This window comes from Lygodium microphyllum, chromosome 1 (assembly GCF_053477565.2).
Source record: "Lygodium microphyllum isolate KBCC chromosome 1, Lygodium_microphyllum_v1.1.10, whole genome shotgun sequence".
NCBI lineage: Eukaryota > Viridiplantae > Streptophyta > Polypodiopsida > Schizaeales > Lygodiaceae > Lygodium > Lygodium microphyllum.
The window spans coordinates 52,671,314-52,698,087 of NC_141135.1; the positions used below are offsets into that span (position 1 = coordinate 52,671,314).

At 41.0% G+C, this 26,774-nt stretch overlaps 1 protein-coding gene across 1 annotated transcript in view; it reads right to left on the reverse strand.

The window, feature by feature from the left end:
- Positions 1-17,954: 17,954 nt before the first annotated feature.
- LOC148041114 (agamous-like MADS-box protein AGL66) overlaps positions 17,955-26,774 on the reverse strand; it is a 28,364-nt gene continuing 19,544 nt past the window's right edge. Inside the window, exons 2-11 of the mRNA XM_087676899.1 lie at positions 24,116-24,175; positions 23,995-24,013; positions 23,809-23,873; positions 23,662-23,683; positions 23,504-23,565; positions 19,538-19,625; positions 19,296-19,349; positions 19,090-19,217; positions 18,657-18,966; positions 17,955-18,567 (exon numbers count right to left, since the gene is read on the reverse strand). Coding sequence (XP_087533025.1) covers positions 18,454-18,567; positions 18,657-18,966; positions 19,090-19,217; positions 19,296-19,349; positions 19,538-19,625; positions 23,504-23,565; positions 23,662-23,683; positions 23,809-23,873; positions 23,995-24,013; positions 24,116-24,175 — 922 coding nt within the window. The 3' untranslated portion in view covers positions 17,955-18,453. The remainder of the gene's footprint in view (positions 18,568-18,656; positions 18,967-19,089; positions 19,218-19,295; positions 19,350-19,537; positions 19,626-23,503; positions 23,566-23,661; positions 23,684-23,808; positions 23,874-23,994; positions 24,014-24,115; positions 24,176-26,774) is intronic.

Consider the following 26,774-nt stretch of genomic DNA (forward strand, 5'->3'; position numbering starts at 1 on the left):
GTTGCATAGGCATATCCTTGGGCCGAGAGCTATGGCTAGTGTCATGTCCCACCTCTTGGACATTTGGAAGCTTAGATGGAGATAGAGATTGGGATTGAGCAGTCGCCCTTGATGACTGTTGTAGTGCTTCATGTGTCCACTTGGAAAAAGAGAGTGTAGGAGATCTAGGACTCTTAGGTGGACTTAGCATTGGTTGAATGATTTGCTCGAGGCTATTAGACGATCGTGCCATTTGCTTTGTTGAGCGATTAGCCTTGCCATGAGTAAGGTTGTGCCTTTGATACCTGTTATCCTCTTGGGAAATCAAAGGCTCTTTGGGCACTAATGCCCTTTGTGCACGCTCAATGGCTACGTATGACATCTGCTTATTAAGCATGTTAGGCTGAGGCTCTTTCTTTCGAATACTCATGTTTGGTTTCTTACCTCGAGACCTAGAGTTTCTCTTAGATTCCCTCCTATGCTTCATTGCTTCTAATGCAACCTGGCCTTCAGTTGATAGAGGTGGTTTAGCAGGGGGTTTTGGTATCCAAATCCATCGGTTACTTGTGTAATACCCTTGAGCACGAATCAATGCCTTGGATATCCATCGCTGTGTTGTGCTAGCTCTCTATCAATGCCTTCGTCTATAAGGCTTGGGCTTCTTTTGGGGTATTCTACGATATTTGTAAGTCCAAAGCCCGTCCTTGGTATTGTCTCTTGACCTTCTTGTTTCTGGCATGGCCTCACTCACTGGTTCTCATTGCTCGACCTATGCTTGTATCAGTTTTTCCAACAAGTCCTTGCTCTCGTTAGTAGGCTTGACTGTTATGTCAGTACCTTCCTTGGCTTTTCCTCGAGGTTTGATGAGGTCACCCTTGGTAAAGGTTGTGACTATCCTCACACCCGGTAGTGTCAGATGTACCCTCTGTGCTACATAGTCAGACTCACACTTGGTTTCCGTTTTGAAGGGTCTTCCTAGGAGGGTTTCCTTCCCGTAATTAGCACTATTTGGAGGAACATAAAATAGGATAGGAAAGCTTTCAGTTTCAATTGTCGCAAGGATTTTGCACTTTCCTATGAGTGCTTGTGGATGTCCCCCGTAAGGGTTAAGAGTTGCATTAGTCGGTGTGAGCTCTAGTTGGCCTAGTAGGGTCCATGCCTCATAGGTCAAGATATTAAAATCTGTTCCTTCATCAATCAGAGCATCAATAGTATGCTCTCTTTTCGCGGTGAGTGTGACCCTAAGATAAGCAAGTGGTACTATGTCTTCATCTTCCAAGTCTTGGCTTGTAAATTTAAGCCTTCTAAAAAATGCCCTTGAGTCCCCAACTGCATGACCAGATGTGGATTCTCCACTGATGTCTTGGATCGTCAGTGCAGTGCTATTCAAGGAGCATCTATCATCAGGACTGTCATAATATCTAGTCATTATCGTTGTTGTAGCTTGATCTTGTTGCTTTCCGCTTTGACTAGTTGCAGTCTGAATGCAACACGTATGTGTTTTTGTAGTGTGGCCCTTTTTCCCTTGTTGGCTAGATTGGCCCATTAAGGTTCTAGGATCTCTGTTCTTGGGTATGGGCTTTTTGTTGTTCTTTTGCAAGTGAGAATCCATGCTCGTGTAGAGCCATTACTACACTGGGATCTAATTTGGAGGACTTGTCAACGGCGTGAGTTTTCTCTCCAATCTACTTGGGGGAGGTGCGGAGGGGGGCCCCCTCTACCGGGGTCCGGGGGGACAGTCCCCCCGGCTCATAGGGCCGTTACGGTAAACACCATGCGCAATTTGGAGGACCATTTATAGCCAAATTTTAAACTACTTGCTCTAAGTTTCAGCCCAATGATGGATCTGTGATGTGCCATTAGCTCTGCATGGCCTTTGGGGTCAATTTCGGGGTTTAGATGAGTCAAAATTTGTGTTCTAGATACCTGTCCAATTTTGATAGTTTTCTGTTCGATTCTCAGATGTCCGATTATCAGAATCGGACATCCAATTTTGGATTGGTCCGATTGGCCCAGTGGTCCGATTTTGATCACGTTCGATTTTTGGAATCGGATCGAAAAAGTGGTCCGATTCTGGGAATCGGATCGGGAGGGTGGTCCGAATTTCAGAGTTGGACGGTTTTTTGGAGAGGTCCAATTTTCAGAGTCGGACGATCCGACTCCAAAGATAGGGCAATCCTATCTGGGACTCGGACAAACTCGTCCGACTGCGCGGCCGACGGCCCGCGAATTGCACGCGACGCCTCTAGGCTGACGTCTACTTCACCAAATTGTGCCGTGCCGTCAAATTAGATACAAAGCAACAGGGGGAAATGCCTGTCGTACCTGAAAATGGTGTGGCACTCGAATCGACCAGCATGCTGACAATCTCCCCGCAGGTCTCTCTTTCTCTCTCTCTCTCTCCATGGCTCTCAAGCTTACTCTCTTCTCACAGGGCAGGATGTCAAATGTGGCCTTTCCTGGTTCCCTGGGCCTCTTATTGCCCCATTCCAACCTACTGTGACCTCAGAGGTTAGTCCCTCATACTCTTCCAGTCAAAAATCTGGATCTGTGTCCCTATTTTCCTGTTTCAACCTATAGTACCCTACTGTTTTCCTTCTTTTTTCCTATCCTAACCTTACCCTAATCAACAAAAATCAAAACCAGAGATGGAGATGAATGGTCCTACTCTAATATTCAACAACAAATCAAAAACCTACTTGCTAAGGAGATAGAATACCTCTTCAAACTCCCTCACTTCCTACCTATCTACCTCAAGCACCGGTTCGAGGAAAACCCTACTCCAATGCTCAATTCGAAGCGCGCAAGTGCTCAAGGCTTGAATCCGTTGGTCCCGGCAACGGAACCAAAATGTGGGAGCTTTCGCTCAACCACCAAGACCCTCGGACCGCTTATTGTTTCAAGCGTTCCAAGCCGAGCACTAATGGCTACCTCTCACATAGCCAACGTGCTGTCCATATCTATGGGTGTAGTGAGCTTACCTCCATGCCGATCGAGTTACCTCCTCTCCCGCGCACTCCGATAGCTCCACGATCCAAGTGCAAGCCTCAAGCAAGCTCCATCCTCAAGCTCCACGCTCTAAGCTTCATTGCCGTGAGCAAGACAAGAGAAGAGAAGAGAAGAGAAGAAGATAGGAGAAGATGAAGAGCTTCTCCTCCCTGGTCCCTCACCCTCACACACTCACTCCCTCACACTCTCACACTCCCTCTCTCAAGCACAAGCTCAAGCAAGCAAGAACAAGAAGAAGAAGAAGAAGAGGAGAGCCACTTTTTGCCACACACAAGAATGAGCTTCTCATTCACTTTTCAACTTTATATACAAAACCCTAAATCCCTTTTGGGCAGTCATCCCCTTTTTCCCTTTTTTACATGGCGTCGTGGCCTAGGCGCTTTCTCCCATTGTCCTTCTATCTTCCTAGCTTCCTTTCCACCGCCCGTCTACATTTACAAATTGCACGGGTGAGAGGCCGGCACTCCTTGAATCAAACCATGATGCGCTTGCACTCTTTTACTAAAGTATTGACTTGCGCTTTTCCTTGCGCGCCTTTCTCCCTTATTTAGGACCTTTCTCCTTGTGCGTCTTTGTCTTCCGTTTCTCTTTGCCTTGGCCTTTGTCTTTGTCTTCTGCTTTAGCTTTTTTGGATTTTTCACCTTCGTTCGTTTGAGGGTTAACAAAAACAACATCAGAGTGGTTGGCATGGCACAAATACACAGGGCCAGCGTGGATGTGGTGGCTTCAGATGCATGGGGGATCACCCCGAGGCAGAGGTGGTAGATCTTGGTAGTCGAATGATCAATCCAACAAGGACAAGGATTGCCATTATTAGGGCAGATATGAGCACATTGCAAAGGAATCTCATAAGAAGTAGGTAAATATGAAGGCTAAGGGCAAACAACATGGTAATTATGCATCTTCTAAGGGTGCTCATGATGAGCACAGTGACACAGGTTGTTTGCCATGCAACATGTGACCAAGAATGCATCTAGGCAGAACAAAGATGAGAGATGGTACATTGAATCTGGGGCTTGTAACTATATGATACCCCACAGAGAATGGTTCGATGAGTTGGTCGTAAGGTTCACATGGTTATGGGTGTACTGGGGATGACACCCAGCATGACATTTAGCACACACGAATTGTTCCATTGATGATTCCTGATGGCAAGAAAAAGAGTGTGCATGATGTATTGCATGTACCGTTGTCAAGCATTTTTCTGAAAACTCAAACCCCTAGTCAAACTGTAGTTAGGTTTGATTTTTGCTAGCTTAGTTATTTGCGTGACAGTTTGTTTTGTTATTTCGTAGTTGGATTTCTTGTGTTTGTTTGGCCTAGGATTTGCTTCTGTCATTTTGTTTGAGTTGTTGAGTGTGAAACTTGATAGCCTTGGTCGAGCTTGGTATTTTTTTTGGACAGGATGAAACTTGTGTTTGCTAATAGCTACCAAACATTGAGGAGCTAGGTATGTTTTCTTGTCGAGACTTTTACACATCACAGGGATTATGGGTTCACGAGTACTTCACATTGCACTTGTTGATGCACTGCACTCGGGAGTCGTCTCCTATTCTTATCAAATACTTCCATGCCATGGATTGAGATTATGCACACTTTGCACCATCGTTGAGCACTTGCACAGCATGAGGTCCACTGCAACTATATGCAGTAAGTTTTAGATGCACACACACATGAGTGAACACCTATCATTGAGCACACACATTTCTTGCACACACGATGTTTGGGATGCTCATCACAAAGTTAGGAACCTTTGGTTGAGTGTGTAAGGAGGTTGGGTGAGTTAGAGGGTCGTAAAGGACGTCACCAATTGTGAGATGGGTTATTCTTATCTAGTCAATATCTTGAGGACCATCATTTTCTAGAGTGATTGTGAGATTTTGGATGGGTGGAGCGGAGTATATTATATCTTTTTTATGAGAGTTGAGAGGTGAGGATAAGGAATTTTAAATTGATCAAGAAATTTTGTTTGCATTTCGCATGATGCACGATCACATCTAGATAGGCTAGGCACAATTCTTCAAATGCATACATTATTTTTGTGTGAGCATGGATTGTTGATTGCATCTTGGATCCAACATTGCATATTTTTCCAAATCATGAATGATTGGGCACGGAGTTCATTTCAAAAAACCATATTCCTGCTAGGGCACATTGCATAAAAAACAGGTTCATATCCAGAGAATATTCATTTTGAAGACTTAAGGATCAAAGGAAAAAGGTTGTACGTTTTACATCGTTAGCGAGTATTTCTTGAAGAAAAAGAGGACATGTGTGGTGAAAGTGTATGTAATTACAATAACAATAGGTCAACGAAGTGAATAAGTGGCCCAAGATAAAATATGAAGAAAAAATAATGTGATTTACGAAAATCAATATTTTTTCTCAATTTTGATAGATTTTTGTAATTCTGCCCGCGCTTGCTTGTCGACCAAATGTATTCCGATCATTTTGAGTACCCGAACAACTATATTTGGAGTTCAAATGACGAAGTTATGATCCAAACAAGTTGCAAACACGCATAGAGCTCGAAAAAACGAAAATAGTGAAAAGTAGTAGAAAAGCAAAAGCCAAAAGTTGAAAGCAAAAAGCCTAATGTGTGTGAGTGTGGATAGAAAACTATATAAGGAGAGGAGATTGAAGAGTTAAGGGCCTTCCCCCTTGATTACAATTGTATTTTGTGAGAGAGGAGAGTGGAGGGTCGCATGCTAGAGTGAGCTTTTGTCATATCAATTTAAAAGTTGGAGCTTTGGGGTGTCAAAGTGCCGAGCATTGGCTCAAGGTTGTTAAGGTACGAAAATATATCTCATTTGGTTTATTTTTGAATTGTTGGTATTTTCGTTGTGTTGTGGTTGTGTGATGCTCTACCCACATTCGGGTTTTTAGTTGTTTTGAGCTTCAAGAGGCATTGCATTTTGTCTTATTTTTATATGTGGCTTGTGGTGTATTATCAGATATTTGAATATTTCAAGTTGTGTTGTGCATTCGACAAAGTTAATTACCCCAACCGGCACTCCTTAACGTCTCATTATTAGGTTGTGAGTGAGGCTTGCTCTCGATCACCGCTCACGTAACACCGTCAATCAGAAAAAATCTTTTGTCAGTTGGATAGATGGCAGAACAGAACCTGCAAGTGAGGTTTAACAAAGATGGATACTTTATTGAAGAATATCGTAATGGCTGCAAATTAATTTCTAGAGATAGATGGGATGGCAAGATGTTTACCTTGGATGCATCCATTCCACAACTTAAGGCAACCATGCTTGCACATGATGAGGGTGCTATATACGGGATGTTGAGATTTGGCATAAGAGGATTGACCATGTTAATATTTAAAAGCTGAAATCTATGCAGCAGAAGGAAGTGGTACTTGGATTTCCCAAATTCAAGTATAATGACTTTGGCCATGTATGTCATGCATGTCAATTTGAAAAGCAGGCAAGGTTTCCCTTTATGAAGCATGTCAAGAATAGTTGGAGACCTTTGCAATTAGTGCACTCTGATGTTTGGGGTCCGTCACATAATGCTTCATTTGGTGATGCTCGTTATTATGCATCCTTCATTGATGATTTTAGAAGGTACACTTGGATGTACATATTGAAACATAAAGATGAAGTGTTTGATGCATTCAGAGATTTCAAGAAGCATGATGAAAATGGGTTGGGCTAATATATCTCTTGTCTTAGATCAGATGGAGGCGGAGAATATGTCTCTAAAGAGTTTGAAAGGTATCTTGGAAAGTGTGGGATCAGAAGACAACTTACTTGCAACTATACATCATAGTAGAACGTCGTAGTAGAACAACGTAGCAGAGAGAAAAAATAGGGTATTGATGGAGTCAGCTAGAGCCATGCTGAATGAAAAGTGTTTGCATAATGCTTCCTGGGCTGAAGCAGTGGTGATTGTTGTATATGTGCCGAATAGAACCCCTACAGTAGGGATTCATGATGTAACACCTTGTAAGAGGTTGTATGGTCATAAGCCTGACATTAGGCACTTAAAGGTCTTTGACTGCATTGCATACGTGCATATTCTAGATGAAAAGAGGAAGAAATTGGATCCTAAAGCTGTCAAGAGCATGTTTTTGGGTTTTGCACACGATAGGAAGGCCTATAAATGCTATGTGACGTCTACTCATGAGACGTTGATAAGCACAGATGTTGTCTTTGACGAGTTGGCCTCATGGTATGGGAATCCAATTGCAGTGGCTTTTGATGGATCAGCCAACACAAGTAATGCTAAAAATAACCCTACAGTTAGTACATCCATGAGTGGTTTGTGTCGACAGGTGATATGTCATTGACAGTGAGTCCTTGGCCAAGATGATTGCGGAATTGCACTCCTATGTCCACTGACACAGACATGTCAGTGAGGGGGAGATTGGATAAGGGAAAAGAAAATATGTTTGAGGATGTAACAGGTCCACTTACTGCAGGTTATGAGTCGTTCAATAGTGAATTCCTTCTATAATGACGCATGTTGCAAGGTAGAATCGATATGCACCGCCTCATGAAAGGCAAGCTCAGAGTGAGCCACTAGAAATCTGAGAGGGTCAAAAGACCAGTTGACAGACTTACATACACTGGATATTCAGCTCGTCATTATGCCTATATGACTAAGGTGACAGGTTTCAAAGAACCCACTAAGTTCGATGAGGTAGTTGTGCAGATGAGAATTGGTGTGCTGTTATGGACAGTATTCAACTTTGGTTGAAAATGGAACATGGAAATTGGTTCAGTTGCCTAAAGGCAAAGTCCCCATTGGGTTCAAATGGGTGTACAAGGTTAAATGCAAGTCAGATGGGTCATTGGAGCGCTACAAGGCCAGGCTGGTTGCAAAGGGATATGCATAGCAGTACAGCCTTGAGTATGAGGAGACTTTTAGCTCTGTAGCTAAAATGGCATCAGTTAAAACGGTCATTGCATTGGCAATAGCTAAAGGCTAGAAGTTCTGGAAAATGGATGTAAAAAATGAATTTCTGAATGGTGACTTACATGAAGAAGTTTCTATGGAGCAACTTGAAGGCTATGTGCACCCGGATTTTCCGACACATGTATACAAGCTAAAAAAGGCATTATATGGGCTGAAACAAGCACCCAAATCTTGGAATGCTAGAATTAGTAGTTATTTACAGCAGCATGGATTTAGATTGGGTGATGCAGATCACAGTTTATTTGTGAAGAAGACAAATCATGGCTATGTGTTTCTGGTTGTCTATGTCAATGATTTAATCATTACTGGAGATGATGAGAGTGGGGTTGCTGAAATAAAGCCATTGTTGCATGCTGAATTCAAAGTCAAAGATCTTGGTGAGCTGAAATATTTTCTGGGAATTGAGGTAGTGTCTACGCCTCAAGGCATATGGTTATTGCAGAAGTAGTATGCTCATGACATGTTACAGAAGTATGGTATGGCTGAATGTAAGGCTATGGATACACCCCTAGACCAAAATGTCAAGCTGCAGATTGATGTTGAAACTGAGATAAAGAATTAGGAGGATCATGAGATATGTAAATGGTACCACAGATTATGGGTTGTTTTATGCATATGGAAAACCCCTTGACTTGACAGGGTATACCAACGCTGACTGGGCTGGTTGTGCCTATGACAAGAGGTCAACCAGTGGATATGCATTTGGATTGGGCAACAGCATGATCAACTAGCAAAGTAAAAAACAACCTATAGTTGTATTGTCTAATACAGAAGCTAAGTACAAGGGTGCAGCCTTAGCGGCCTGTGAAGCTGTTTGGTTGCTGAAGTTAGTGAATGACTTGGGGATACACTTGGACAGCAAAGTGAAGCTACATTGTGATAGTACGAGCAATGTGATGCTTGCAAGAAATCTCACCATTTCATAAGAGAAATGGTACTAGCAGGGCAGATTGACTTGATGCATGTGAGGATTGAAGACTAGGTAGCAAATATCTCTACCAAATCACTTGGTAAAGAAAAGTTCATCTATTTTAGGTAGCTACTTGGAGTATTGCAGATGGTTTGAGCTTGAGGGGGAGTGTTAGAAATCAAGCTCCACCCGTATCTCTTTATGACTGTGTGACTGACTGACACCAACTTGATACAACTATACATGTGTGTGTCATTGAGTAAGTCAGTGTAGACTTGACCTAACCATAGTTACATGATGGTTAGTGTGAAACCTATTGTACTCTCTCTCTTTTCGGTTAGTGACTACATGATGGAATAATGAAGAAGATGAAGATGAGCTGAAGCTCATGGTTCTGCTCCACTCTCTATCTCTCCCTCTCTTCCAATACCAATTACTCTTCTTAGGCTCAATTGGTCCTTCCATGCCTTTTTTAGCCTCAATTTCAAAATTGCACCACAAAGAGACTAACTCCTTGAACATTATGCTCAATTTCTAAATCAATCCTATAAGAAAGTGTATTTTCTCTCTCCTTAAACTCAAATTTAGAATTCATCCTTTAAGGGGGATCTAGTCTATCTTTGATGAGTCCTATTTTAAAAATTGAGCTCGAAGAAGTTTGCAACTCCTTTCTTAGGCTCCATTTCACAATTGAGCCTCTTAAAGAGCTCTAACTCCTCTTACATCATGCTCAACTTTGTGATTGATTCACTAAGAGGACTCTAGCTCCTCACTTATTACGCCCAATTGTAAATTTGAGCCTATAAGAGGACTTGTGCTCCTCAATCGTAGGCTCAACTTCAAAATCGGGCCTTTAAGAGGCATCATGTAGTCTTTCTCTCCTTAAGCTAAATTTCACATTGACGCTCTAAGAAACCTTTGGAACAATTCCAAATTGAACATTGTAATGCTTCCTTCTCAAGCTTAGTGTCACAATTGAGTGCCTAAGAAGCCCATGATCATTTTCAATATTGGGCCTTATATTCCTTCCTTGTCAAGGTCAATTTCAAAATCAGCCTCCAACTTGCTATGCTTAGTTCTGTTAGGCTAAAGTTCAAATTTCTTCCTAAGCTCAATTTTGTTATTGAGTCTAGTTAGGTTGAATCTCAAAAGTTAGCCTCTAAGAGGCCATTAACTCCTCCTTCCTCTCACTTAATTTCAAAAGTGTCCTTCTACAAAGATTGTGCCTCCTCTCTCCTTAGGAGCCAAACCACGATTGAGCCTTTAAAAGGTCATCTCTCATGACTCTTTTTCCTCAAGATCAAGATCAAAATTGAGCTACATATTCCCAAATTCAATTTCACTCAAATTTCAAACCTTCAAAATTGCTTTTGAAGTTAATACAATCCTATACATATATTTTAGTAATGGAAACTAGCAAAAAATTTGTGTTATCTTACTTATCTCAAGAAGTTGTGCTAATATTTCCATGATCTTAAAAGAGTTCTAGGTACATTCCTATTAGGCTTGCCACTTAATTGGATTATTCATTGAGTACGTGCTTTCTTGTGCTTTTATGAATAAGACTTAGGCTACTTTGAAATAATATAATTGAATATGTCACTTAAATTAGTGCCAAATTTACTAAAATGGTCTTACAAGCTACTCAAAGTTTGCATGCACAAGAATGAGCTTTTCCATTAAGTTTGAACTTTAAATGTACTAGAGTTCATAACCACATAGCCATGCAAATTTTCATAAAAATCTACCTATTTACCATACCCATAGTGCTTCATGGCTTTGTTTTGCAAGTTTTGGGTATTTACACAATTTACCTTTGCATGCTTCAAGATTTCCAAATCTATCTTTATTTCCCATGAACTAAAGGATTTACACTAACATGCCATTTTCAATCATCCTAAAGGTTGAGATAACTCCAAAATTTATGTTTTTTTTTTGCCTTTGTTATAATGTAGTATAGCTATTTTCAATCTCCTACCTCCAACACGCAACTTTTAGTTGTTTTTTAAAATTTGCCAACTATTGTTCATGGGCAATTGCTATTATTCTTAGAGTAGGTGGGTGTTTGAGTCCTTGGTGGCTCTTGCCTTGTGGTTCAACTTTTAGAATTGCACCTTTGAGTTTGATTTTAGCTACTATTACCTTTGACTTGAAGACTCAAATATACAACCCCCTTTTCCCATTGCCATAAATCCTTAACACCATATATGTGGCTATGGTAAAGTATTGAGTATATAACTAATAATATTCACTTACATTAACAATTTGTATTTGCTTATTTAATCTTAAATCTTTTCATTAATGATCAAGTAAATAATTTGATCTTCTTAATCTTACAATTAGTCACATATAAGATTAGCTAAATGTTAAGAAAACAAATTTTATAACTTTAAATAACTACTCAAAGCTCTAACGTTTAAAGAAGATGATCACCTTACCTTACTCAAATTTGTGTTTAGCTCCTTGGAGTAAACAACATTTAGAGGAATACATAATCATCTAATGTGTCAAATTAGAGAGCAACATATCTGCATGAACAATTATCCTACGATTACTATTTGTAGGTCTTGTATTAAAACAAACTTCATTGAATTTTTTACATGTGACTAGTGGGTGTCTTGGAAGGATACACCCACTAGACATTCAAAGAGGGCCATCATTTGAATCTAACAAACCAAGGCAATGTTCTGCACAAGGCTGCCCTTAGAGCCTAATATCCAATTCCTCTTAATCGAATCTATGACCACATAGGAGAATCCCTTGCCAATGAATTTGAAATGGAATAGATTGCATTGTCCTTGAAGTGTGGAGCTAAATCACTTTTGGTATTCTTTGAAGGGTAACAAGACCCCAAAAGATATGTGAACTCATAACACCTAGTGCACAAAGGCTCAAGCTTTGACCAAACAAACAAACTAGGAGTAGATTTGTGAACATGCTTTAAAGAAGATAACAAGGCTTCATCCATTTTGCATTGATAATCCATACTCTGACCTCTCTGTTGTCCTTTGGCTTCCTCAACCTAGCGCCAAGGCCAACCGACCATGACATGTTGCTCTGATCATAGTGACCAACATAAGTTGCTCTAGATGCAATAATCTCCTAAACTTGTTCCTCTAGTTAGCCAACTTAAGGCCTTAGACTAATGCTTGTCTATTCATCTCTATCCTTGAAATTGAGCTACATAAGTATCATTCATAAGCTTAACTTTTGCCTCACCCTCAAATCCTAAGCAAACTAAAAGTAGCTTTGTGAACACGCTTTGGAGAAGAAAGCCACCCTTCTCTCATTGACGCATCCATAAGTAAAGAAATGGAGTAAATACATGACACATGTGCTTTGCACTATCATGAATACGAAGTTAACACACATGAATATGTCACAATGCTTTAGTTTATCTACTTTACTAATTATTTCTACTAAAAGTGAAATCGACCAATTATTAATACTAGAAGTGAAGTCACCCGATCCATAGTATGACAAGGATTGTTCTTTTAAGTATTTAACTTGATTTAAGTTATGAAAATAACATTTCTACAAAATATATGTAAATATAAAGGTGAGGAATAATGACCACACATTTTAATGGAAGAATCAATTTGTTTGTATGTAAGCTTGGTCATCCTACTACAATTTGCTTGAATGGCAATGATCTATGAATGATTGACCAACTATTCAAGTGAGAAGCTTTGTTAATATAGTTCTAAAAATGTAGACATTTATACTTCTCATTTCACCAAAGGGGCTAAACAAACCATCCACTTTTTATAATGCAATTTATATTGATACGGAAAAAGTAAGGGATTACAACATCAAGGGATGCATTGGGCCTTAGGCCTACTAAACTTTCTGCAAAAAATCTTAAAGATCCCATGCTTGGATCTCAAGGACTTAAGCACAACTAGGCATTCAGTTTTCAACTAATCTATAACGGTGTCTAGCTTGGGGCCAACTTTGGAGTCAAAGATGAGTTTATTTCCTCCTATTTCATAAGAACCTTAAGGTCACTATAGCTAAAAGTCAAACAAGTTTCCACATGCCGTCATCCAAGGTGGAATGATTAATAAAGAAAGAAACTCCCATGCTAAAGTTGTCTAGCAAATTTGCACTCCTAAGCCATCTCTTGATCGCTTTCCAAACTGAGGAGACATGAAGGCATTCCTGAGATAGACATTTCTTAGTTTCTATTGAGCACAATTGGGAAATATTAACCTTCTTCACAAGGTGGGCTCGCAAGGGCAGCTTCTTCATCGCAAGCCACCATCTGATGGCATTGAACCTAAAAGATGGGGTGGCGCCCCACACCCTCTTAATCCTCCTCCAAGTGTAGACCTTAATCTAGGGACATTATTTTCTCCACTTCCTCGTGAGGTTAAGGGCAATGGCCAAGGAGGGAGCCCATAGATCCTGCACACATGCAGTTTCTTAGTTACTTCCTCGATGGGTTGCTAAGGTCCTTCAAGACGAACTCATCCCGCCTAACAATGGAGGTTGGCCACTCTCCTTTTTTGCCAGTCTACATCGATCAAGGTACGTTGTAGGTGTTGTTGATAGCTTGAGCAACATCAGACTAGGAAACCCATATTTTAAGCTGAGGGCAAGCCAAGAGATCTTGCCAAGGCATGCTGCTCCATTGGGGGCCATTCACTCTAGCCAAAGGCGTCCAGGCTACGTAAACTACATTCTTTTCGAGTGAGAAGATCAAGGAGAGGGATTTGATAGTAGGACTTTCAATCCATGCTCCCCTATTCTTGTCTTTGGTGAGAATATCCCATCCTACATGCGGTTATGACGTCCTACCTTGGTGCAACCACAAAAAATCTTTAATAATCTTCTCCACTTCGCCCAAGTTGTCTGATAAAAGGGGCATCAAGAGCCCACATACAAGGTTGATGAGGTTACAATATTGCAAATGATCATCAATTCCCCAATGAAAGAGATGGGGCTCTGCTCATTTCTTCATTTTGTCCTAAAAGCGCCCCAAAAATCATCTGAACTGTTGACTAAGAGTCACATCAACCCCTATACGAACCCCTCGGTAGCGTGTCAACTCACCCGATTTGATCACCTTGAAAGCTAGTTGTATCCATTGCTCGAGCTCACTTAGTGTGAAAAAAGCAGAAGCTCAATTTTGCTTTGGTTTATCTTGGATTAAAACAATGTTGAGAACTCATATACCTTTAGAAGGTTGGTGATTGAGTGTTGCTTGACTACCACAATGGAGGCATTGTTGTTGGCGAAGAACTAAACAACAACTGCATGTTTGACCATTGGGGAGGGGGAGGCCTTTGATGGAACCTCTCTATATACAAAGGTTCATCTTGCGCAAGAGTGGATCAATGATTGATGCGAAGAGAAGGGGGGCACAAAGCATCCCTGCCTAATCGACACCTTGAGTTCAAATGGTTGGGAAAAGGAGACATTAATATTAACTATAGCTAAGGCATTACTGAATAGACACAACCATGTTGATGAACAGAGGCCCAAATTTCATGGCTGCCAACACACCCAAGATAAAGGACCAACTTACCCTTCATAGGCTTTGTCCTAGTCCATGTTAATTGAGCAAAAAGTCCTACAAGCTAACAACATAATCCATAGACAATACCAAATTCAAAACATCATGAACAAATCCGTACTCTCTCATAGACGACCTTGGAGAAGAAGTGCTTGACTCATAGTGCTAAGACCTTGGCAAGGACTTTGTAGTAGAAATTGAGCATAGTAAGCAATCGCCAACGGGATAACTTGCTACGCTCTTGTGCTTTCAACACAAGTTTGATGACACCCTAATTCATCATAGAGCATAGATCATATCTTCCTTACATGATTGAGCATGTCAATCAAGTCACCTTCACAAGTAGGCCATAGCTTGTGGAAAACTTCAATAGGAAATCTGTTAGGGCCTAGGGATTTCCCACCTAAATCCCTACCTTTCTTACAAAGCACAACCTCCCTGATCTCAACTTGGGAGAAGGGCCTATCCAAGCCTAGGGCCATATCTATGCTAATGGGAGAAATCGCACCAATGAGGAAGCCATCTAATCTACAACTGTAATCATGAGGGGTAGGTAGCTCAATCCCAGCTCAATCCCCACAGTGGCAACCAGGTGCTCTTGAAACACCTTAGTGATAGGGTACTCATCGATGATGATGACTCCTTGTGGATTCTCAATGCTGATAATTGTCTCCTTCATTTGCTTAGCCTTAAACCTAGAGAAATTGAATTCATTAGGATGTCTCCAAGGACTTCCCATTATCCTTTTAGCTAAATCTTAGTGCCTTTAACTGCTTTATTTCCACACCCTTTAATGTAGGACTCCACATATCTGAGACATGTTTCAATGGTGTCATCCTTCAAGGAGCTGGCTAGGATGCCAAGCGTGGCGTGAGGAAAGTTACTAGCCCTTTCAATGGTCACCCTCCTCTACATAGCTCTTGAATTGGCCACGCTCTGTGGCAACAACAACTAGGGCAACTTGACAATTCATCCAGTTGGCTCCAAGGGTAACCTATGGGTCTCTCGCTCGCTCCCAAAGACAAGCTAGCTTCGTGGGGAAAGCTAAGTCACTAAGAAAGGAGACATTTGTCCTAAAGGGAAGAGGGCCGTGATAGTGTTGTCTCGGGAGGATCATCCTAAATGTGATAAGGATCCATACATGGTCAAAGGCTACAACTTCATCCAAGGTTTTCAATAATTTGGGATTCCACCTAGCCATCACACACCTTGCATGTCATAGAATCTATCAAGTCGAGCCGCTCTCCACATTGACCATATGTGCTTTGATATGCCAAGTGAATTGAAGCTTCTCTCCTTAGAGTGCCAAAGAGGCAAGATCTTCAAGCTCATAGGCAACTTTGGAAGATTGCCAAACTTGCCTCTCCTTGGTAAACATGGTTCCACTACCATACAATCAGTCTCCTCCAATAGTGATATTCCAATCTCCACCAATAATAACATTCTTCCCATGCAACTACCATCGCAAGAGTTGCCATTGCCCGATTCTAGAAGACAAGACATTGGCTACATAGATAGAGGCAACCAAAAATTGCTCAACACCAGCCTTGTCTTGAACCCCAACACAACTACCATCTTCCAAAGTGAAACCCAGAAGGGGCTTGAGATCCTATTTCACTTGCATCAATGTGCCTTCTTTGCCACTAACTGCTGCATCATAGGATGTCAAATAGCCCTTATAACAAGGCCTCACATGCCTCGTGATTGAGTTTAATTTCTTGCAGAGCTAGAACTTAGGAGGTTTGGGCCTATTGATGATGTCGTAAGTTATCTAGTTACGGAGATTGAAGTACATGCCACAAGCATTCCATGAGCAAATTTCACCCTTGGGGAGAGAGTTGTCCACTCTGAGTCATGCATCCAGTTCATCCAACATTTCGTGGGGCCATCGAAGGGGGCGTAGATGTTGCGATCCCCCAATGAGTTCCTAGCAAGCTTTTTGATAGAGGACTTGCAACTAGTCGTCTTCTTGCCTGCATTTTTGTAGCGTGAAGCCTTAGGCTCCTCATTCTCCTTGTTTCCATTGATAGCTTTGTCCTTGCTACATTGCACACCATCTTTCTGCGAAGTGCAGCCCAACGAATCCCTCAGGTTCATCTTTTGGATCTCCATGGCAACAGCTTGCTGGTTTAAGTTCCCTAACAAGCTGGGTTGCTTGGGTTCTTGGCCAAGACTGATTCGATTTCCCTTCCTCCTCGATAGGCTTCCCGCTGTCTGAATCAATGTTATCAGGATTAGCCTTATTAGGACAGGAGTACCAAAATGCCCACTCACCTTGCAGTAATAGCATGCATCAGGCTGAAAACTTAACACTCAGCACCAACTCCATGCTGAGCACGTCCTGGAAATGTAGAAACTCTGGAGATTCATTGTGTCTATCCCAAGGGATGTAGACCCAACTACTAGGCTTGAGGAGGCCCCAAGAAGTGACAGACAAGGGAGCATAGAGGACCTTGCCAAGGGTGGAGGCAATGTCTGCAGCTTCTTCAGCCAGCCATGGTGGCAAGTGAGTAAGTTCAATCTGAACTGGATGCTCATACATGAGGACCCATTTTGTGAAGGATGATGACCATGGGAGGGCATAGACGAGATTGCCCTTGTAGCCAATTGAGGTGAAAACCCAGTCACGTTCGGCCTTCGATCCCATCAGGGCCAGGAAGAACCCTTTGCTGACGAATTTGAACCGAGTGAGGGTAGCCTTACCTTGATAGGTGACATCAAACCACCTAGAGAAGTACTCCAAGGGAGGTCGTGGAGGACAACCAAGAAAAAACATAGACACAGGGCCATGAGGGTGGCGTAGTGCTGGCGGATCCTTTCGTAGGAGTATGAAAGTCACATTGTGGACGCAGACCCCTTCCTGTGCCTTGGCCTTGTAGTCCACTTTGTGTAGTTCCCGATCGATTCTCAACACTTTCTCAACATCCACCATATCGACTTCCCTATTGTAGAGTGCATGCTTGTAATCAAGAGTCAGGGGGAATCTCGGTTCCTTCGCACTTCCCTACCAATGTCAGCATGCATGTTTGACTGGCAGGTGGTGCATTGAATGCTCTTGAAGTATTCAATGGCGCCACTTCAGACCATGAAGGCCTGTCAGGTGCTAGTGCCACGTCGTCCCATTCGTGCGCCATGTCGGCTGAGTCATCGTTATCGGCCTCTTCACAACCAAAATTTGCTTATCCAGTAAGCACCATCAAAATCAGAATTGTCTGTATATCGAAACTTCAAAAGGATCCATCTGATCAGATTCATCCATGCTTCACAACTAAATCCCAACAAACCATCCACTTGTTGATACAAAACTGCAATAATCGATTTACAGTACATGGAATCCAGCCTGCATATAGCACGTAGGGAACAACAATTCATAACCAAATCTCCTTTTTGTTTGAACCCTAACCCACGAATACCAACACCTCAAATTCTTGAAAAAATCGCACGTTAAAAATCCTTGAAGGCATTTGCACTATGATGTCAATATAGTTTGGCCATGGCATAGGCTTGCAACCTCTCCTCTACAATAACAAGATGTTTTATCTGAAATTTTTGAGCCATGGGGAACAAATGAATATTTCAATTCTCAGAAATTAACAGAAAAATCACTTGATCCTTAGAACAAAGGAAGCTCTAATTTTACGCATCTTTCTACACACCAATATATATGTACTTCAGACAAACAAAACCCTAATATAGGAATGACTCTACTGTTATATATACTTGAAATGATGAGAGTAGTTTTATGGAGAGGATCAAAATGTCGTTGATAGGAATGGATTTGCTTCAAGACTAATTACTACCAGGAAATTGAACGTTCTCAACATCCTGATGTGTACAAAATTGAAGACTTGCGAGATGATAAGTCGGATATACTGTTTGTGGACTCCATATGCAAAAACTGATCAACAAAAATAACCACGGAGACTATATTGCTGATCTGCACCTGCAGTTCAACCTTCAATATTCTTCACAGTAAAGGCCAAAAGTTGACCAGAAATTTCTATCCAGGAAGATGTGCTCTTTCCTGTTTAAAGCCTCTTTTAAGCACTGCAACTTGAAAGAGGTAATGGGATGAAAACCAGGTTAATGTACCATTGAGGTCCATTCACGTCCATGTGTTGTATTCTCGAGTGGAAAGCCCAACCTCCGGATTGCTTTGCTGTCTGAAAAGATCTTGCTGCCTATGCAATGAGCAATCTCCTACTTCAAAGGTAGGTTGCTGTCACATGACAGGCAGCATGGAATGAACTTACAGTTGTCCAATATTTTAAAGAAAGAATGCTGTCAGTGCCAATGAAGTTAAATTACCTGCTGGAACAGAAACCTTGTCTGTTGCGCATTCATTACATCCCCATTGTCCGAGACCTGATTTCTGCCTGCTGTCCAATGCACTGGTAATCGGTTTGCACCCATCAGAGAGCTACTCAAAGTCGGGTTCTCCTCAGCATACGTGACAGCATTGCTGCAGTCTGCTCCAAGCTCAATGCTCATTTTCTCTTTCTTATCATTAGACTGTTCTATTCTCTTGAATGCACTAAAAAAATTGTTGGTGCCTTCCAACTGCTTTCCATAAGGCATAATACCACTGGGCATACAATCTGAACCATTATTTGGGTCACTGTAAAACAAAGATACCTATAACCTGACTTGAAACCAGAAGAAAGATCATGGACTGAATAAAACAGCTAGTCTGAGAGCTATGAAGTGAGGGCCTTATTATTGAAGCAAAATCACTAGTCACCTTTGACCAAGCACTGAATTCGTTTCTGGCTGAAGAGCCAACACATTGTTTGATCTTTGGTCTGCTTCCCAAGTTGCTTGAGGTGCAGCATCTAAGACTGCCATATTTAGGAGACTTTCTGGATAAATCTGCAGCAAAAAAAGCTTGAGGCCATGATCCTGAATAACTAAATGAAGGAAGAGCACATCATAGTCCGAGCAAAGAACCTGCTGTGCTGGTTGGCTGTAAGGAACAACCTGATGGCTTGACTCCAGTAGTTGCTGTTTTTACAACAACTGTTAGCCGCTCTTCCCTTGTTCAAAGTAGTCATTCAAGTGTGAATGAAAGTACGAAGTTTCAGAAGTTCCCAGGCACACAAGTGACAAAACAGCTTAACTTACATTTTAAAAAACTGGTAGAATTCATATGTTTCTTATGAGGAAGCAGTATGAATAGAACTTTTACATACCCTTTGCAGCCGCAGCTCTTTTAGGCGACATTGCAATTTTTCCTCTAGCTCATTTGCATCCTCTATTGTTTGGAACGATTCATATAATCTATGTAACATAAACAATACATGGTATAGTGACATACTGAAAGAGTAACATGTCCGCTTCATTAAGCAAGACTATGTAAAGCTTCTTCAATGATTCCAACTGGGAATGATTGAAGCCCATGAATATCAAGCAGACTCGTGTCTTAACAAGGGTTTATATCACATGTGCACACAAACATTTAAGGATGCATACAAGTCAAAGGGAGACTAGAGAAAATACACAAGGCCATACATGGTCCTTAAACAGATGCCTCATCCACCCTTATCTGAACTAGAAGTAAGATATATGTATGTGAGTTTCTGTAGCACAATCAGGTAGATACTCCTATAATATATATATCAAAGGAGCATTTGTATGACATACTCCTTTCTAACAAGGTCCCTCTAAAGAACTATTTTAGCATCATTCTTAATATGTATAAGCAGTAGTAGTAGCAGCAGCAACTATGTCTCTTCTAGCATCTAGTTATATTCCACTTGAAAATAACCTTCCTTCTTAGAGAGGTCAATAAATAACCTGATTTAGCACTAATTACAACCAGCATAAAATTCACATATTTGAAAATGCAAATGTTACCACTTGAACTTGGACATTGGATGCCCAATTGGCCCCAAAACTAGTGCCCTGCGTGGTGCACTGAGATCTAACCTGATCTCCTTCAATCTTCAATACATCTTGCTTCCGTAGCAACCAACAAACCTTCAAACCAATTTACCCCTTGGTTTGCTTAGGGATTGGCCTTCAAGCTGCTCCTTAGATGACAAATTTTGCTCCAAACTTAATGTTAGCTAGCTGACCTCTCGAAATTCTCTGAAATCCCCATATTTCAACTTCTGAATTTCAAGTACTAGGCCCTAAATTGTGAGGACTCTTCCAAGGGTGGCTGGTAAATCCCAATTTCTGCTATAAATTAGGATTTAGCAACAGAAATTTTTCAATTGCACTTGAATTTGGTTGAGATCTCTTGAGGGAAGCACTGAATTAGCTAAGGGAAAGGAGAGGAAGCTAGACATATAGAAATTTAAGAGTTTCGTCCCGAAAATTGGTTGAAATTTGATGCTGTCCTGCTGTGAATGATTGATTTACTACAGCCATCCTCAACATTCTAATACAAACTTATGATATGGCCTTTACTTAGCAAATCAAACCTACGACTATGTATACATGTAACTTGTAAATCCACAGCTGATTGATTTCATTTTTTCAGTTTTTTTAAAATATAGCAACTCAACCAAATAACAATAGCAGACCCATTACAACTCAAAGGTGGTCATAGTGTTCTTTATCTCCACCAGCTCAAGTATCATCAGCTACTATCCTTGGCTCTAACAGGCACACTTGCACAAAAATACGAGGCCACATATGCATGTACATTGAGGCAGACAGAAACTGCCCATGATGTTAGGTTTAGCCATTTTATGGGTTTATTGGCTTGCATTGCACATTTGAGTGGGTGCCAATTATGTCAGTTGGGCACTGTGTTTCCACTTACGGGCAGCTGTATTTTCTGGCCACCTGCAACTAGCCAACCTGTCATAGGGTGGTGCTCCTTTATTGCCTATATATATCCTCCTCCAACATCATTGCACTCCTACATCCTATGGAGAGGGAGATTAGAGGAACTCTGGTGGTCAGTCATTGCCCGTGTGGTTTACACTGATGTTCTCATGCTTTGGTATGTGAATTCCGTGGCCCATTTCTTCATTCTCTGAGTTCATGTGTTCTTCCTTCTCTTTTTCATTTCATTTCCTATTGCTTCCATTGCAAATTCTCAATCTCACATTGTATTAAATGACTAAGTCCCTTGGTCATGGCCAACTTTTCTGCTGTGACTATTATTTTCTGCTGCTGCTGATTCTTGTGTGAGCTGGTGGGACCTAATAGCGGCTGAACGACCTATTTTCTTCACACATGTCTACTGGTAACCCAGCTTTTTCTGCTCATCATGCTTGTTTGAAGCTGCTCCTGCCTTCATTGAGCATGCTGATTCCTCTTTCAGTCACATGCCTGTTTGACCCCATTGGCCTCGCGTTTTGGTGGCTGGTCTGCTCTTCCTTGTGGTGCACTTGATTACGAACACAATTCAGCCTTGAGAGGACTCACATACGTTAAGTTGTCGTGTTTCTTCAAGACATTCTCTTCATTGTTTGATCCATTCACTTGCATGCTTTCTATGTTTGAGCTGTGTGCTTAAACTGTTGAACCTTGGATTGTCAGGTAATTGCCTTACATACTTCTCTCAACCTCTTCAGTTCTCTATTCATTTTATCATTCAATGACTAATTCCTGTATTAGCACTAATGATAAGCTCAACTTGCCTTGACTATCTAACTTGGGAGTGTTGTTATGAAAGTTTGGTTTGTGCAGAAGTGACTTTGGTACCTTATTTCGGGTTCAGCTCCTTGTCCTCAAAGACCTCCTCTACATCCAGTCGGGAAGAAAACAGATGATGCCAAAGCATGCAGAGATACATGCAGGCCTTATCCACATTTAGGTGTGGTGGACCCTAAACATGGCTTTCTACATGCACCGATCAAAGTCTAATGGATTTTGGATCCTCAAGCTGGTTTGCCTTTCCAATTCATGATGGGAGTGTTTGATAAAGAGAGGGTTTTGCTTCTAGTCTGTTCTCACATGAGGGAAACCCTTTGGCATTTTGCTCAAAGATGGGGAATCCATTGGCATGTTTTATATAAGGCATTTTTCTCAAAGGTGGGGAATCCATTGACATGTTTTATACAAGGCTAGTTCATGACAAGCATCAAGATTCAGCTATTTCTACTCTCTATGATAATGGAATTGACATTGACATTACTATCTTTTTGAGGCACCTTGGTGGTGGCTTTATCACCCAATGGCAACTGCTCGAGTATCTAGGATCCACTATGATTATTATTCTTGTTGTCCTACGATGTTACAAGTTTCTAGCAGATCTTTGCTCTAGTAGCAGACATGGTGATGCTTCCTAGGGGCTTCTTGTTCCCCGTCATCCTATATTCCATTATACTTGTCACCCATGATCTGAGAGAGAGTTTGCTTTAGGCAGTTCATGCATTTTATTGGCTTGTATTCAGAGACTTGAGTTGGTGCTATTTATGGAAGCTAGGGCACACTTCCACTTGAGGCAGCCGTAATTTTTTGCAGTCTAAACTGACCTACCTGTCCTAAAGTGGCAACCCTTTACTGCCTATATATTGTGTGCTCCTCTCCTCCTCCAATACCTCATCATTGCATGCCTGCACATTGTGAAAAGGAGATTGGAGGCATTCTATTGGGTCAGGCATTGCCCATGTGTTTTGTATATATTGTTCTCATGCTTTGGTATACAGATTCCATGGCATGTTTCTTCATCCTATGAGTTCATGTGTTCTTGCTTCTGTTGTTCATTTCATTCACAATATTTTCTTTATTGCTTCCGTCATGTATCTCAATCTCGCACATGATACACCCAGAAATATGCAGGCTGCCTAAGTGGCCTTACAGAGTCACACTTTAAAATATGGCATCTTAAGCACTTTACACAATATCAAGCATCTGCTCCTTATGGCTGTATAGAAATTCAACGATATTACGGGATGAACCTGAAAAAGATTCCACATCCAACCTCTATAAATCTCATATATTTCAGGGGCAGTGAATGTTCGTATAGTCCTACAGTGTTAGCAGACTAGATTTTCTTCAGGGCTGGAGTCTTCCCTACATTCTATATCCTATCATTTTCAATAAGAAAGGAAAGAGATTTCAGGTCCTTAGAATAAAGTTTCCCATGCTGCAGTTTGTCTTGTACATCTACATTTTCCCAGCCAACATTAACAAAATAAGATATATTGCCACTAGAAACTTCAAAATCAAAATTATTAGACAAATAGAAACCATACCTCAATCTTTGTTGCAAGTTATAGTAGTACACCTGAAGATCTTGCAAATGGTGGTGCAGATTCTGTTGAATTCAACCAATGAAAGAAAAGTTATTGACTATCAAATGCGAAGACATTTGAAGATCTCAAGACTGTAGAATGAGGACATAGTACAGCACCTCAAGACTAGGTGTTGGTGCACTGCATTGATGACCCAAATGTGAAACCAAAACAAATGGAAAAACACATTAGAATGCACCAAAAACATCACAATTTTCATTGAAAAGAACTAAGAAATCATGTATACAAATACAATGAGATTTTACATTTGACGTGTATATTCCTCAACATTAACCTCATGATCGAGCTTCTTGAACACACGTTTGAGTTGCTGCAGAGAAACAATAATATTAGACAATGCAAACAATCAATACAATCAAGTAATGTGCATGCAAATGAGCCCTCCAAATTTAAATTTGACATTGATCTGAGGTCTAATCCCTCTAGTTTACCTCCAAAGCTTCAACTTTCCTGCAAACATCACAAATTCAATGAGGCCTTATAAAGTCTAGCACTATGATATTAAAAACCATTCACAAAACAGTAAAAATAATTATCTGATTGTTAAGACACCTTTTTGCCCTCTCCTGAGGTGCTAGATTTGCAAATCTCATTATGACATCCTCTGGAGGGCTGCCAACAAAAAGAGATTTACACAAGCCAGGCAATTAAGTCATGATATAAGAATAGGATTTCTTACTCCTGCAGAAGGAATTGACTGAGCCTGATTCAAAAATGTCAGACAAAGCCCTAACATAAATGACAATATCCTCACATGTATTTTTTAAAATGAAGCAAGGTTTAGTTAAAGACTGAACTTAAAATATCTCAAAAGCAATAGAAATCAGCAAAGGTCTACTCAATATAGATATAGATATAAGAAGACTGTTTGAGGCTTTTTAATCATGCCAAGGTCAGTTTGGTAGTTGCATCTCTACATGAAATTTACCATATATATATATATAAGAAGACTGTTTGAGGCTTTTTAATCATGCCAAGGTCAGTTTGGTAGTTGTATCTCTACATGAAATTTACCATGATCTACAGTTTCCTTATTATGAAAAGGTTGGTTTCACTTCTATCAGTTGAATGCTTCATAACATTCCTTTGCAGCAATGGACAAACTCCAGCTTGAAGCTTGATATGCAGGCTGGAACTCAGCTTCTAATATATTGATTGAATCAATTACTTTGTATGTAGACCCCATTTGGATTATATGCATGATGCACTAGAGCTTAATGCTACACTACCTCAAAGCATTCACAATGGCATTAGCATGACTGATAATGCAACTAGATCTTAGTTACACTTGCAATCAACTAAGTTTGGACCTCCTCTTGATGCTACCCTTCTAGATGCAAGTAATGTGTAAAAGAAAAAATATACAACCTCCACATATTCAGCCAACGTGTTACACCAATTCCAAGCATTCACGATGGTATTGGCATGGCAAAGAAAATGCTTAGATCTTGGTTACACTTGCAGTCAACTTAGTTTGATGCTTTATTGTCCAGCCTTACCCCCTTGCAGCTAGATGATAGTTTTGTGTATATACTACAACAACATGGAAGCATAGATGCAGTCAAAACACACACTTTCATAGGCACAACTATGATTGCATTTTTAGGTGTGTTTATACACACATTCCTTCTACATTTTTAATGTGTGTGTAAACGTGCATATAAATGTGATTCAAACAGCAATAAGACTTTCAAACCCACCAACAATTCATTCTGATTTTCAACGACTTATCAAAAGAAAAAGGAGAAGGAAAAGGCAAGAAGCCCATCTCCGGCTCAACTAGAAGCCCTAGTGAGGGAGTAGTGAGGATGACCAGAGAGCTTTGAGAGAACTACTCCAAGGCACATGAGGATAAAAGGGAACCATTCAGTCCTAGATCAAGAGAGAGTACCAATGTTGCTGGGAACAATACACCCACTACCAAGTGAAGGATTGCATCCAAAAGGAAGAGAAGACCCAAGGTGTATAGTTAGAAGCATTGACGGAGGTTAGCACCAAGCTACAATGGGTTCCCAAAGCATTGCTACATGGTCAAGTGTTTTATGTAGGAAATCATTAGATTTAGTTGCCCACCCCACCCACAGCCTCACCCCCATTGACTTGACAAGTTGAGACATGAGCACACATGCAAGACTTATCATATTGGAGAGCTATCATAAAGTGCAAGGCACATTTTATTCTTCTTCTTCTCTAGGCAAGAAACATCATTCAACAAGGTGTAATTTTTTCTTCTTTCTCCTCGTCTTGTCAAGAACACAAAATTGTATATCTATTGGGAATAAAGGCCTCGTCCCTTTTAAATGTGCTCGGGTGTGAACACACCCTTAGCACTTGTACTTACACATATATATCTATCTAAAAACCTAAAGGTACACACTCGTCATTGTACCTGAAAACCTACTCACTCTCTACTCTGCTCTCTCTCATTCTCTCTGTCTCTCACTGCGTGTAACGACTATTTGCCTCAATCTCTGTGCCTAATCGGCCCCTACAAACTAGTATTAGCGCCACTGGCTCACACAAGCTGTTGAGGGGTAGATCAACAGGCGTAACAGTCTCGTGTAATAGTCTTGTGGACTGTTGAGAGGAGCAGGCGACACGCAAAGTCTCGTGTAACAGTCTTATGGACTGTTGAGGAGCAGGCAATACGTGGCGAGTAGACGTACAGACGATCGAGCTGCGTGACAGGTGACGAAGCGACCTGAACGCGACGCCAAACGGTCTTCATGACAGGTGCTGGAGACCAGGCGACAAGTACAGAGACAGTTGACTGGAGCGGGCGCTAATGACGCAATATGTGACGGGCGATAGGCAGGGGACGGCCGCCAGCAGGCCGTCAATCACGCGACGCCTAATGGGTCAACGGACCCGTCAGAATTTTTTGTAAAAATCAATCTTTAAAAAAAAAAAAATTCCATTGACGGGGTTTCGCACACTAGGCACAAAAGGGCCAAATCTGTGCAATCTTGGCCCATAAATTTGGGGCTTCTCCAGACTGAGTACTGTTCATGCAAAATTGAGGCATCTGTGTCAAAAATTACAGACATTGTGCGCATTTGAGTTGGGAATTTCGCCACAATTATTGAATTTTGCTCATCTAAGTGAAATTTCTCAATATTGGATCCATAAAATTTGGGGCTTTTCCCAGATTTGGGGATTGTGATGTAGGACAAGCAAATTTGTCTTAGAAATTACAGGAATTTGTGACATT